The sequence below is a fragment of the Euphorbia lathyris genome, chromosome 1 (assembly GCF_963576675.1).
Source record: "Euphorbia lathyris chromosome 1, ddEupLath1.1, whole genome shotgun sequence".
Lineage (NCBI taxonomy): Eukaryota > Viridiplantae > Streptophyta > Magnoliopsida > Malpighiales > Euphorbiaceae > Euphorbia > Euphorbia lathyris.
This window is the reverse complement of record NC_088910.1, coordinates 92,318,309-92,332,778: the sequence shown is the minus strand read 5'-3', so window position 1 is coordinate 92,332,778 and position 14,470 is coordinate 92,318,309. Positions and strand designations below refer to the sequence as shown.

The 14,470-nt window shown below is 34.0% G+C and overlaps 1 protein-coding gene across 4 annotated transcripts in view; it reads left to right on the top strand.

Annotated features, from left to right (window-relative positions):
* LOC136206790 (protein SWEETIE) overlaps positions 1-2,994 on the top strand; it is a 48,420-nt gene extending 45,426 nt beyond the window's left edge. For 3 of the 4 annotated variants that reach the window (XM_065997965.1, XM_065997964.1, XM_065997971.1), the window contains 5 exons: positions 522-832; positions 923-1,057; positions 1,162-1,326; positions 1,421-1,546; positions 1,842-2,734. In XM_065997965.1, the coding sequence (XP_065854037.1) occupies positions 522-832; positions 923-1,057; positions 1,162-1,326; positions 1,421-1,546; positions 1,842-2,372 (1,268 nt within the window). In that variant the 3' untranslated portion in view covers positions 2,373-2,734. Of the gene's footprint in view, positions 1-521; positions 833-922; positions 1,058-1,161; positions 1,327-1,420; positions 1,547-1,841; positions 2,735-2,772 lie in introns of those variants that run through there. The other variant, XR_010676442.1, reaches the window with a different exon arrangement.
* Positions 2,995-14,470: the final 11,476 nt, after the last annotated feature.

Sequence of the window (14,470 nt, the reverse complement as noted above, 5' to 3'; positions counted from 1 at the left end):
GCTATGTGGAAATCATTGCGTATCAAAAGTAAACAATTGACCTACGAGATTGGAAATGGGGGATGGTTTCATATAACTATCCTTTACCTGGGACCTGCTTATATCGGGTTATTGAGATTTATTTGTGCCAATGAGAACTTGTTGCGGACCCTTTCTTGGGATCTAGTTATGGGCATCCATTAATCTTGTTCAAGAGAAATGAAAGATAAGACAGTTGAAGCTTACACTGATAAATACATGTAATTCTTTTGAATCAATACATACAATTTTAAAACCATGAAAACTAACAGTCATAACAAAAAGAATAAAAGAAGTTTGAAAATTTGCATGTAGTCTAACTTACGCAGCACTTTTGCAAGATGTGGCAGCTTTGAATACTTGAATATGCATTATTCTGGTTTTGAGATCAAAATATTTGCTACTGCCTACCTACACCTATGATACATAAAATCCATAGGTTAAGAGCAGAATCTTTTTAATGGAAAAATATTGTCTCACATGTTAATTGATGTTTATTGTAGATTCTTCCAAACATGAGGATGATGGTAGTTTCAATCTGAAAGCAACCTTTGGAGCTTGCTTGACTTTGATTGGTGATTTAGCTAAGGGTTGTATTGATGACATTCATTTTCTGGAGAATAAAAGATCTGACTCACGCAAGTTACTGCAATTGAAACTTTCCTTTTCTTTGGAGCAAACAATGTCATTGGCCAAGTTAGCTTATCAAATTGAACCTCCTGGAGAAAACAGAAGCAGTAGTGCTATCTGTTATAGTGTATTCAGATGCTGCACTAAATATTTCCAAACTGTATTGTGCAACTCAAATCTACAGGTACATCCGCATCTAGGCATGGTTACTTCTTGTTCACTACGCACTCTAAGATATCCTCATATCCATATCTGTGAACTTTGTTGAGAATAGGTTCAAGCCATTGGATTGCAAGTGCTCAAGTTCACATTACAGAGGAGCTCGAACATAAAAGACACTACTTTCTTCATATTCTTTTGCGGAGAGCTTGTGACAGATATAGTAACCATAATTCAGAAAATGTTGAAGGTCTTGTTTGATCCTTTTTAAAATTACAACATTTCCTTCTAACTTCAATAAAGTTAACTTGGATATGTCATTCTAATCAAGTCATCCAATTCTACTGCTTGCAGAAACCTGTAAGTAAAGAATCTGCAGCTGTTGCTGGCGAGTGCTTGAGATTCCTAGCACTTTTACAAACACTTGCAAAAGCTAGCGAATGTGCTAAGGGTTTTATGAATCTGCTTCTCAATTCCATTATCGTAGTCTTCTTGGCATCAGAGGATAATTCTTCTCAGGTTATTGGTTGTTGATAACCTTCATAATCGAATTAGATGGATACGGTTTCTTCCCTTCATTAAACATTTGTTTTGCAACACAATTAAATGGCAGGAAGTCAGCGATTTAAAAAGTACTGCAGTAAAGCTTGTTTCTCATCTTGCCCAAGTTTCTTCCTCTGCTGTTTACTTTAAGGATGTTATGTTGTCAATGCCTGCAACACATAGGCAACAACTTCAGGTATTTCCTTTACATAGTTTGCTTTATTCATTTTCTGTTTTTTTAGTATGAATAAACGTGAAGGAAAATCAAATTCTAGTTCTACTTTTGTTTGGTCACTGGTTATTGAGATGCTGTTTAACTACAATGCAAATATTAAACCTATGCTGTTCAAGCATTGTATTCTTGGAAATAGTTAAATAAAACTCTTTCTACAGAAACATCCTTTCTTAATATTGGCTCTTGTTGTAGATACGTTATTTTGACATGGTACATAAATATCTCGCAATTTTGGCCACTCAATTTTTCCTTTTAGGGGGTTATTCGTGCTTCTGTTGAACAAGATCAACCTACAGTATCGACAAAATCTACAACACCATTAGAGATAAAATTACCGGTATCAAAAGATTCTCAGTCAGTGGCTGTCTCATCATTGCCAACTACATCAGCTTTGGTCAAATCCGATAAGGATATGATGGATGATGACGAAGATGACGACTGGGATACTTTCCAGTCTTTCTCTGCCTCTGCGGGTATAGGTGGAGATGGTTCAGAAGTAAAGAGTGCTGCAGCAGAACCTGGAGTAACTGAAGAAAGCGAAGCAGGGCATCAAGAAGATGAAACAGAAGTAACTTCTAGTAGCTCAGGAGATGAAGGTAAGATGGGTAGTCAACATGATAGTCATGAAGAAGAGGAAGAATCAATGAGCGAATCCATTGAAAAGGGAGAAGTTTCAGACCGTACATCATCTGATCGTCAATCAATAGGAGATATGGATCCTGAACTATCAGCAGAGGATGTTCTATCTGTAGAAGGAGAAGGATCGGTGGAGACAAGCAAAGAGTAGATACTCTTGTTGATGAAAGTGACAAGGGGGGATGCCAACCTGGAAAAGCATAATGAAGCTGAAAATGCTATGAAGTGATGGATGCAAACATGAGTTATCAATGATGAGAGACAAGAAAGTATGGAACAATGGCTCAAAAGAAGAATAGGGATCAGCATTCTTATGTTTGCCAAAAATCTAAGAGGTACTAAACTTTAATCACACTGAGATAGAAAATCTGTGTATTTCTTTTACAAAAAATTTTGCCATCTTTAAGTGTCCTTTTCGATAATAGATGTAGGTCTGTATTGCTGAAGGTTTGGATTGTATATGGTGTTGCCTTCTCTTAATTTTCTCCCATATGTCATTTTATTTTTTGTTTATGTTTTTATTTATTTATTTATTTATTTTTAAATAGCAGGAGAGTAGTCGTAGACTACGAAACACAAATGGAAAAAAACCCAAACAGGAAAGTTAAACCCCTCCCTGATGAAGAGAGATATACCATTTTACTTTGGTGGTTAATGATTGTAGATGTTGGTTATAGATGATTGATTTTAGGACGCTTATTTTTAGGTAAATTTTGAATAATACATATTGTTGGCAGTTGCATGAGTATCAATATCAATGTTTATTTTGTTTTTCTATTGGTATTTTTATGCATTGATTGATATATTTCAAATATCATATTTTTATTTAATACGGGCATAAATAACCAAAATTGATTTCATGTAAAATGTTTATATCATGTGATCTCCTCTCGTTTGAAATGATAGACTAATAGTTCAATTATTTAATGTTAAATTTCGAAACAATTTTTGCATAACCATAAGGAGATAGCTATTAAGTTACTCTTTGTTTTTTTTTCTAAATAAAAAACTAACACGCTACTACTATAGTCCTTTATTTCTGAAAATTGAATTATTTGCTCATGACTGAAAGCTTATATATATTGAATGTCTCTCAAGCCCTATTTTGTGTGTTTGTTGTTGGACAAGGGCGTTGGGATTATCCAGGAAAATTGCAGTGTAAAACAAAAAAAGTATTCGCTATTTAAATTAAATTAAGATTGCATGTAAGATAATAAATAGATTAAATAAAACACTTCATTTGGGTGGTTACACACTATTCAGTTTCATAAATTCAGTGGTCGGTGATATCTGTTTTTTTTAAGGAGAGTAGCAATTCTCTCACTTTATTTGTGGTCTCACCATGATTTACGGCATTATCCAACCGTATCCATACTTTGCACATAGTCACAAACCTATTAGGTGTACGTCAAAGTATATCGTGTAATTTTGAGTACGTTTTTTAATGCAATTTGTTTGAGGACAAGAAAAGTTCAAGTTTGGGGGTTTATATCGTCTCATTTTATAGCTAAGAAGTCTCATCTTAACAAGAAAAGTTCAAGTTTGGGGGTTTATTTTAAGTCGTTTTATGATTATAGTAATAAGTTTATGTACACTTTTTACTCTTATGTGTTTAAGTTGTTTTCAAATATTTTCATGAGGTTTCTGTTGGAAATGGCTAAGGTCGGGAGCCCCCAGACAATGATTCAATAGACGACAAGTCTTTTTTGGACAAATTTACCGGAGCTTGGTCCTCAACTTTCGAGATGATAATTTTTATCTAAAGAAGCATTTTTTTTGTCCTAGCATTTTTACCTTAGCATCTCGAGATGCCTGTAGAAATCCTACAGATTCATTCTCCACCAACATTTTTTGAATGTCCAGATTATCAAAATTCAGTTACAACTCTCTTTAAATCATAATTTGGCAGATTAGGGAGTTGGGGTCAGTAGAAGACTTGAGTTTTATTGCCATTTGAGACTTCTTACTATAAATAGGGCGACCTTTTGGAACCATTTGAAAATACAAGGTTAGACTTTTCTTCCTCCGTTTTTGTATAGTAATTAGTTGTATATTTTGATTCTTTTTATCAAGAATCTAAAGTTACTTTTGTTATTGTTTTAATTCGTGTTTGTATTTCAAGTTTATTCCACAGTTCATGTAATAAAAGTAAGTTTTCATTCTATCTAAAGGAGGTTTTGATCATCAAATGTTAATACATTTTTCTCTAATCTTTTATCCTTCTTTCATCATTATTTAGCCCTTATCTACCATTCTAAGATGTCTTTTAATCTAATTATGGACTAAAATCATCTTAGCTAGGCTAATGGGTTAAAATCATCTTAACAAGTATGAGATTGTAAAGTAGCGTATTCATGGTTAATAAGAGATTTAGTAAAATATTCTTCATGCCTTATTGAGATTGCTAATCTAATAATTGATAATAGTTGGTTATAATACCAATGTGTAATTAACAAACGCGAAAATTATTTTAATAAACCTAGATCCTAGGACGGCTAGTGCGGTGTGTTGGTTCTACCAAGTTTTTTTTATAAAGATTAATGCTTTCTATATTTAAAATTTAAGTATGGAAAAAGAGTTAATAAGTCTTAGGCCCTCTTTTCCAAAAATAATAATTAAAAAAAGTTTTTGGTCCTATTATTTTTTACTTAATTTCAGTTCAGTAACATTCAGTTCAGTTCAATAATTTATCATTATTTATTATAATTATAATTATTTATAATTAATTTATTATTATTTATTATAATTTATATATAGTTTAAAATTTAATATTATTTATACATAATTCATCATTATTTATTATAATTATAATTATGTATATATAATTTATAATTTATTATATATATAATTTATCATTTATCATTTTTTATTATAATTATAATTATTTATATATAATATATCCTTTATCATTATATATATATATATATATATATATATCATTTATCATTATTTATTATAATTATATAAAATTTATCATTATATATATATAAATTATTAAATGACTTAACCTAAATTATTAAATAGTTGTATGAAAATTTGTATTTGTATGGAAATTTATATTTGTATTTAATTTCATAAGCTTTAGATCATATATATAAATAATATTAAATAATATTGATTCAATATTATTCACGAGCTGCTATAATTGGTATATTTAATAATATTTATTCAATATTATTATTATTATTGTTGTTGTCGTTATTATTTTTACTGCCTAATATTATCATTATTGTTGAGTTCAGTTTAGTATAATTCATTTCAGTTAATTCAATTTAATTTCAGTAGAAAAAACCGAGCCTTAGTTAGATTATTAACTTCTATATATATATATATGAGAGGGCTATTGTGAGAATCTTTTTTTAGGTGAGGACACTTCCTTATGGTGAGAACGCTCAAAACTACGTCAATTTTGAGTAGGAAAATTAAAAAAAGACACTGCTGCAGATGAGTTTGAACCATTGACTCTTTATCTACACTCCACACTACTTATCACAAAACCAATTGTTTTTCTTGTATATTATGTCGCGTGCTGCTTAATATACCAGTGCCCTTTTAGTTTCTATTGTTTAATATTTGATGCATGCACTTATTAATATCGATTAAATGTGCATAATAATAAATTATTAATAGAAAAAAAAGAAATGTGCATAATAATGAATTATTAATAGAAAAAAATCCAAGAACATGCTCTAATTTCTTATTTATTTAATTCCTCTATATTTTTGTAATTTATGGTTTAAAATCTTAAGGACGATGTTCTAAAATTGTTACATATGTTCTGAAAATTAAGTATAATGTTTTAAAAAAATAGTAAATATATGGACCATTTTTGTATTTGTTCTATAATATAATTTATAAGTCATATTCTAAAAAACATAACGTATGTTCTAAAGTTTATATTTTGTGTTCCAAAAATTAAGTATAATGTTCTAAAAAAATCAGTAGATATCTGGATCGTTTTTTCATTTGTTCTATAATATAATTTATAACTCATGTTCGAAAAAACATAACACATGTTCTAAAAAACATAACATATGTTCTAAAAAATATGTCGTATGTTCTAAACTTCATAGTTCGTGTTTTAAAAGTTAAAATATATGTTCTAACGTATGTTTAAAAAAAATATATTTTCTTATATAACATAAATTACAAAAATATAAAGGAATTAAATAAATAAGAAATTAGAGCATGTTCTTGGATTTTTTTTCTATTAATAATTCATTATTATGCACATTTTTTTCTATTAATAATTCATTATTATGCACATTTCTTTTTTATATTAATAATTCATTATTATGCATATTTAATCGATATTAATAAGTGCATGCGTCAAATATTAAACAATAAAAGCTACTAGCTCAATGGTATATTAAGCGTCGCGCGTGATATAGTGCACAAGAGAAGCAATTGTCTTAGTGGTAAATAGGGTGCAGTGTAAATGAAAGTTCCTAGGTCCGACTCCTATTATCAGCATATAGTGTTTTTTATTGATTTTTATACTCAAAACGACGTAGTTTTGAGTGTTCTCACCATAAGGAAGTGTCCTCACCTAAGAGGAGGTTCTCACTTGATCCCCTTATATATATATATATATATATATATATATATATAATCTTCTCTTTCAACTGTACTCCCGTGACCTGAGATAATAACAGTTGTCAGAAATGGAGCTGCAGTTCTGACGAACCCTCTCTAATGCTAAAATCAGTGAATATTTGAGGAAATATTAAACCAACTTAGACCAATGAAGTAAGAAGTTGAGTTAAAAAGTGATGTATCTACTGATGTTTCTTAAGCTATTTATAAGCAAAATAGTGTGTACCTGGACACGTGACGATATTTAATTTGTCATTGGACCCTATATTTCCGTTCTAAAATACATGTGAACTTAGGGAGCATGGCTTTGGAATTCATCATGATCATTGGTCCACGTGTCATCCTAGGCAGCTCCCGAAGAGATGTTCAGCAACTGAAGGTTAGCTTTGGCCGAAGAGAAGCATGTTTATGGGCCTTAATAAGACTGGGCCTAAATGTTGGCTTCGGGATACAGCTAAATCCCACTAACTTAAGACCCATTCAAACGATATTGTATCAGATGTCCCCTAGTCTGATAATGAAATCCTTTAGGGTTTCATCGATCAGAACGCTGAATAGACACGCCTGACACCAATGACATCATCCTGAAATTATTAACTAGCCGTTTTCTTTTGGGTCAACAGTTATTATTCCGACGAACCCTCTCTAATGCTAAAATCAGTGAATATTTGAGAAAATATTAAACCAACTTAGACCAATGAAGTAAGAAGTTGAGTTAAAAAGTGATGTATCTACTGATGTTTCTCAAGCTATTTATAAGCAAAATAGTGTGTACCTGGACACGTGACGATATTTAATTTGTCCTCGGACCCTATATTTCCGTTCTAAAATACATGTGAACTTAGGGAGCATGGCTTTGGAATTCATCATGATCATTGGTCCACGTGTCATCCTAGGCAGCTCCCGAAGAGATGTTCAGCAACTGAAGGTTAGCTTTGGCCGAAGAGAAGCATGTTTATGGGCCTTAATAAGACTGGGCCTAAATGTTGGCTTCGGGATACAGCTAAATCCCACTAACTTAAGACCCATTCAAACGATATTGTATCAGATGTCCCCTAGTCTCATAATGAAATCCTTTAGGGTTTCATCGATCAGAACGCTGAATAGACACGCCTGACACCAATGACATCATCCTGAAATTATTAACTAGCCGTTTTCTTTTGGGTCAACGGTTATTATTAACACGCGTCGTTTACCCCAAGAATAATAAAGTTAAAAACGCTTCCTCTTTCCTTAGCCTTACATAAATTGAAGAAAAAAGGCCAACTCCTCATATTCTCTATTTCTTACTTTTGCGATTTCTACCATTGTCGAAAACTGTAAGTTTCTGTGCTTTCTCCTTTTTGTTTAAGTTTCTTCATTTCTTGTACTCTAATGGCTCCTTTGTCATCTAAAAATGGAACAAAAAAGGTTTGCGTTAACAAACAACGAGCCACAATTGATGTTGATGATGTTGAGAAAGTGGTTAAACCTCGAAAAATCAATCGTAGAGTTCTAGAACAACCTTCCACCTTAACTATATTTCGCATAAGAGCTCTTGAAGAGCAACACGCATGGCTCCTCCGACAAATGAACATTTCACTTCTAGAGGATAGTGAAGGGCCAATCTTCCTCCCTCCTCCACCAATTTACGACTATTCACACAATATATGGATTGGGAGATGAGATTTCCACTGCCCGTATGCGTCATGGCCGTGTTGACCGAATTCAATCTTTGCCCCTGCCAGATTACCCCCAACGTCCGGTTGGAACTTCCCAGTTATGACAAAGTTTATAGTGATCTTGATATTGATCTGATTGGTCCCCTATTTCGCCATTTCTGGCAGTTCGACGAAGAATACAGATGAAGATATGATTTACTGAACTCTCAATGGCCGACGATGAACCTTATTGATGAAGAAGATTCAAAGTATTAAAGATTTCAAGCCAAAATGGTTTTGGATAGAGCCGAATGGAGCTAACCCTAACAATCCATATATTCGGGGGTTTCTCTTTGTCACCAAATGGAATGAAAACCTGAAGGGAGAGTTTTTATGAAAGCCTGCTAGAGTGTTAAGCCCCAAAGAAACAGTGTATGCCGAACGTATCGACTCCTACTATCTTAAATGTGAATATTAGGATATGATAAGAGTTATCTGTTGGTCCCGTGTAATTAGTTCCAAGGGAGGGGTTAGGAACTAATATAACTTTTTCGTTAATTATTTATGCTGACTTATATGTTTTAGATGAATTGGTCAACTCAGCTTTTGGTCAGCTTAGGCGAGCTTAGTGCCAAACAGCTTTAGTCAGATGTCGACTAAGGCTATCAAGCTTGTGAGTTAAGAATTGACGCTTTAAGGGGTCAACTTCTAACTCAGCACCTTAATTTACTCAGGGTCAGTTTAGGCAATTTATATGCTGAGTAAATATATCAAACAACACATGCAATATATTTATATATATTTTGAGAGAGAGTTTAGAGATTACTTAGTATCACTTATCCTGGTTCGGCCTCTCTGCATACGTCGAGTCCCCAAAGTCCTCCGGGCTTTTTGAATCTAATACTGAGCTCTTTAACGGTAGAGCACAAACCGATTACAAGGCAGTTGAATATGCAAGAGTACCGTCCTCTATTCGTCTACTCAACTCCTACTAAGCACTACAGCCCAGTACTTAGATTTCTCTACCACAGAATGTTTATAACTAAACACTCTGCACAACTCTCTCAATTTTTACAATTGATAAACACTTGTTCCTTTTCAAATAAAGAACACTTTAGAAGATTACAAGTAATCACTCTAGCATTTACACAGGAATAGAAGATGGGTGTAAGATCTCTTTTTGTATCTAAGTGCTTTTGTATCTTTTTTCTCTTATAATTTTCTTTTCTTTTTCAATCGGCAATGATCCAAGGAGTTTGATTGTCCTTATATAGGGGAAAATCTGTGTTGGATCATTTTGAAATGATTTAGCCGTTGATGTTAAAATGGCTCTTTTAGGGGACAGCTTCTGGTCAGCTTCAGACTGTTCCGGCCATTCCCTTCCTCTGTTTTCCTTCAGACGTCAGGCTTGTCTTCTTGCGTCAGGCTTGTCTTTTTGTGCCAGTTGTCTTTTACCAATAATCCATTGACCCATACATCTCGGAGTGTGTCTTTTGTGTAATTCCAAGGTTTCAATTATTGGTGCAGAGGAGTGGCAATCTTTGTCTTGTAGCAAACGACTCTTTCATGCTGTCTTGAGGAATCACTCAGCTTCTACTGCGTAAGTCTTTGTCTTCAGAAATTTCTAAGCTGAGTATATTTTTAGTCAGCTCAGCTTCATAAGACAATTGTTGTTGCAACTTCTTATGCTGAGCTTTATTTCACTTCTCTTTGTTGGGCGTTTATGTCTTAGTCTTTTGATGCTAAGTTTGATTCCACTCAACTTGATACTATGCTGACCTTCATTCCACTTAGCTTGTTTTGTTCATCTCATGCTGACTTCGTCCTGTTTTGCTTTTTATATTTATCTTTATTTATATTTATACTCAACATTGAACAAACGGATTAGTACAATTAAAATAAAGCACTTAAATTTAATTGTCCCTTAATCATGGATGATTTTGTCAAATCAAAATCTTGTGGAAAGGTGTTTCAACATTATCCAAACTGAAGACACTGTATTCTTCAGCAAAACTAATGGAATTGCATATCCGGGGTCTAACCAACTTAAAACTATAAAAGGTAGATTTACTTTCGTTCTTTAAATTTATACTTTTCCTTTTTCTTGATGCATGTAATTCTGATCATGTGTTCTATTCATGATGAAATGTTAGCTCGCATAAAGAAGCTGAAAAAAGATAAAGCCACAACGAAAAATCCACTTAAGGCTCGACGAGTAAGAAAGTAGTTGAAGTTGAAAGCTCCTCTCTAGATGTGTCGAATGCTTCTACGGAAAGCCACCCATTTATCATATTAGACAAACAACCATCAGCAACTTTCCAAGCTGAAGCCCAAGAAACTTCGAAAGCATTGAAAAACTTAGGGAACTTGTCTATCGATGCTTCCATTTCGGTTCCTCGTGCAGCCACTCCTCCATCAGTCCGAACTGAGGGGATTGAAACACTGCCCTTTTTCTCAATCATTCCACTAGTAGAGATGGCCATTTCTTATGAAGGTATGCCTCCTTCTCCTGGAGAGTTTGCTGATGATCCTAACATGCAAAACAGAGAATGACGAAAAAAATAGTTTATACAGTCCTTTCTTCGCATGAGGCCTCTACTCAAGCTACCAAAATGAATACGTGTGAAATCTCAAAATGTCCATACTAGGAGCAGGTTAAGCCTAAGAGAAGATTTCAAAAGAAGGGTTCTAGCACAATGTGTTGAAACACATTTTCCACATAGAATTTTTTATTATGACAAAAATATTTAATACGAAATTATATTTCCAAAAATTGCTTAAGTACAAAATTATGTATTGATTTATTTGTACTAATAAACTTGTTAAGTGTTGTGATTAAATTTAAAAGAGAAAGAAAATCTAAAAAGGCCTTAAGTAGAAGAAAGGCCTAAAGCCTTGGTTCTGGCCCAGAAGGTGGAACAATCTAAAAGCAAGAAAGGCCCAAAGCAATGGAGCCGGAAGACAAGAAACGCTGGCGTTGACTCTGCGTTTTACACAGCGCATCCCAAAGAAGAAAGAAGTACAAGCAACAATAAGCTTGTCCCCGCCAACAACTTCTACTGTTTTCCATAAATGCACAAACCATCAGTCTGTTGAAGCAGAAGTTAGAAGTTTGCACGGCTCCGCTATAAAAGCCCCACAAAAAGCTTCTTTCAACACTTGATCATCAATGCTGAAATTGAGATATATTCTTCAAGTGAAAAACAAAAGAGAAAAGCTGATACACATTTCATTGTTGTAATTCGTGTAATAGCTTATAGAAAAATAGAACTCCATTTGTCTTTTAAGTTAGAACATAATCATCTATAGTTAAAAAGATCAAAAGCTCTTCTGTTTACTTCGGTTATAAGTAACCAAGTTGAGAGATATATAACTGAGTGTGGAGTGTAACCTCTGTATCTATTGTAAAGGTTTATGCTCTACCATTGAAAGAGTTCACTAGTGGATTAAAACCTAAAAGAATGTATTCTAGGGACTGGATGTAGGCAGGAGGCTGAACCATTATAAATCACTTAGTAACTTTTCTCTAACCCTTTCATTTACTTACTTATGATAATTGCTTGATCTAAAATTAATCTCATAAGTAAAGCTTCCGACTATTATGCATTAATAGATTGCATACCCTTAAGTCTTCAACAAAAGCTCCTATGTGCGAGCTATCTTCAGTGTAGTAAGATCAGAAGCATAATGAGGCTCTGTTAACTGACTAACTAAGTAAATGGAGCTTTCCTCTGATTCCGAGCTTGCGTTTGTGCTGTGCTATTGAACTAGAAGTGAGAAAATTAAAAAGGGTAAAATTAACCCAATAGTTCCATTCACCCCCCCCCCCCCATTTGGAACTAATTATAACTCACAAGGGACCAACAAGTGGTATCAGAGCCTAAGCTCTATTCATTAAGATAAAACTATCTTGAGCCAGATCTTTAAATGGCATCTAATAGCACACGTTTCCTTATAGGGGATGAGACAACTCAAATCCTCCCAAAAGGAATGTCCATCACCATTTGTTCTTTGGATCGAGCTATATATTCTGGAAAAACAGAATGAAGAACTTCAACTGAGCACAAAATATGAGTGCCTGGTTGGCAATTATAAGAGGCCCATATGAAACAATTGGTGGGGATCAAATCCTAAAAACTGAGGATAAATGGTCAGAAGATGACTTATAGAAGCTACAAAATAATGTCTCAACTATCAATATGCTTCATTGTGCTCTAGATGCTGCAAAGTACAATAAGCTTTTAGGTTGTGAATCAGCAAAAGAGATATGGAACAAGCTGGAGGTCACCTATGAAGGAACCAACAAGGCCAATGAGTCAAAAGTAAACCAGAACATGAGACTCTATGAGCTATTCAAAATGAAAGAAGGTGAAGGCATCTCTTTAAAGGATTTCTTTCAAGGAGCGTTTATAGGATTATAATTTTGATCTGAGTGCTCTTTAGATCGTTTATTATCCTCTCTGCTTATGTCGCCTTTGGATTCCTTCGGTTGATGAACCGAACTCAACCTCTCCTTGATCAATGGATTCAACTTGTGACTATCCCATTTAACAAAATCACGAGCTCTCCATATTAAGTCAGGAAAATTCTTCGGTCTTCGGGTGGTAAGCTCTTTGGACAAATATTTTCTTCGGTAATTACTTGTCATAGCTTCCACCTCCCCATCAACATTCAGATGTTTGATCTGGATAACCACTCTCTAGGATCGTTCAACCCACTCATTCAAAGATTCACTAGGTTCTTGCACTAGATAGTTAAGATATTGCATTGTCTTACTCTCAGGAATAAAAGTGATAAAATGATCCATCAACTTTTTAGACATTTTATGAAAGATCTAATAGAGCCTCGCAAGAGTTGGTCATACTAGTAAGCAGTTGAATCTCTCTATGTCGTTGAAAATAAACGACACATGAGCATATTAGTTGATGTTGTGGTTTGTAGAGCTCTTAGAAAATTCTTCATGTGCAAGGTTGGATCTATCATACCGTTGTAATCTTTGAGTAGAGGATACTTGAAACCCTTTGGCATCGGTTGACTCATTATTTCAGCGCTTAAAGGAGTGTCTATATTTGTGGTCTCTAGCATCTTGGACTCCAACCCTTCGTCCTTCATCACGTGCCGAATTTCACTCTTGATCACGATATTCAGGAGATCTAGAAACCTCCAAATTTTTCTTATGAGCTTTGTAACGATGAATCAGGGATTCAGTAGAATAATGATGAATTTCCCTATGCCGTTTTGGGGATCTAGATCCTTCCTACTTCGGAACATGCTTGCTAGGTGAATGTGAATGATGACGCCTTCGATATGAAGGGATTTTAGGTCTTTCTTTATTTTAATACACCCCTATAGTCGAAACGGGAGGAAGGCATACATTAAGACTATCTCAGGAATAATCAAAGAGATCCAACGGAAGACCTCTAGTGAAGATATCAACAATTTGATAGCGTGAAAGAACATGTAGGACATATACTTGACCTCGAGCGAATTTCTCGCGAACAAAATGTTTATCCATCTTAATATGCGTAGTGCGTTGATGTTGAATTGGGCTTCCGAAAAGATATGTCGCACTAATGTTGTCATAATATACTAAGGTGGATTTTGTAATAGGACAATGTAGCTCCAAAAATAAGTTTGGAACCCAACAAGATTCAGAAACAACATTAGGCACTCCACGATACTCGACTTTAGCACTAGAATGAGACAAAGTAGGTTGTCCTTTGGCAGACCAAGAGATCAAATTATCCCCAAAATATACATAATAACAAGAAGTGGATCACCTGATGTCAAGACATCCATCTCAATATGCATTGGTGTAGAAAATAAGCTTGCTACGCAGAGGATAAATGTGGAGACCGAATTCAGGAGTACCTTACTTGTACCTAATGATTCTCTTCAAAGCAGTCATGTGTTGTATGCATAAATAAACACAATTGCTGAACAACATATGAAATATCTCATCTCGTGAGAGTCAAATATTGTAGAGCACTGGCAATACTATGATACTCAGTCG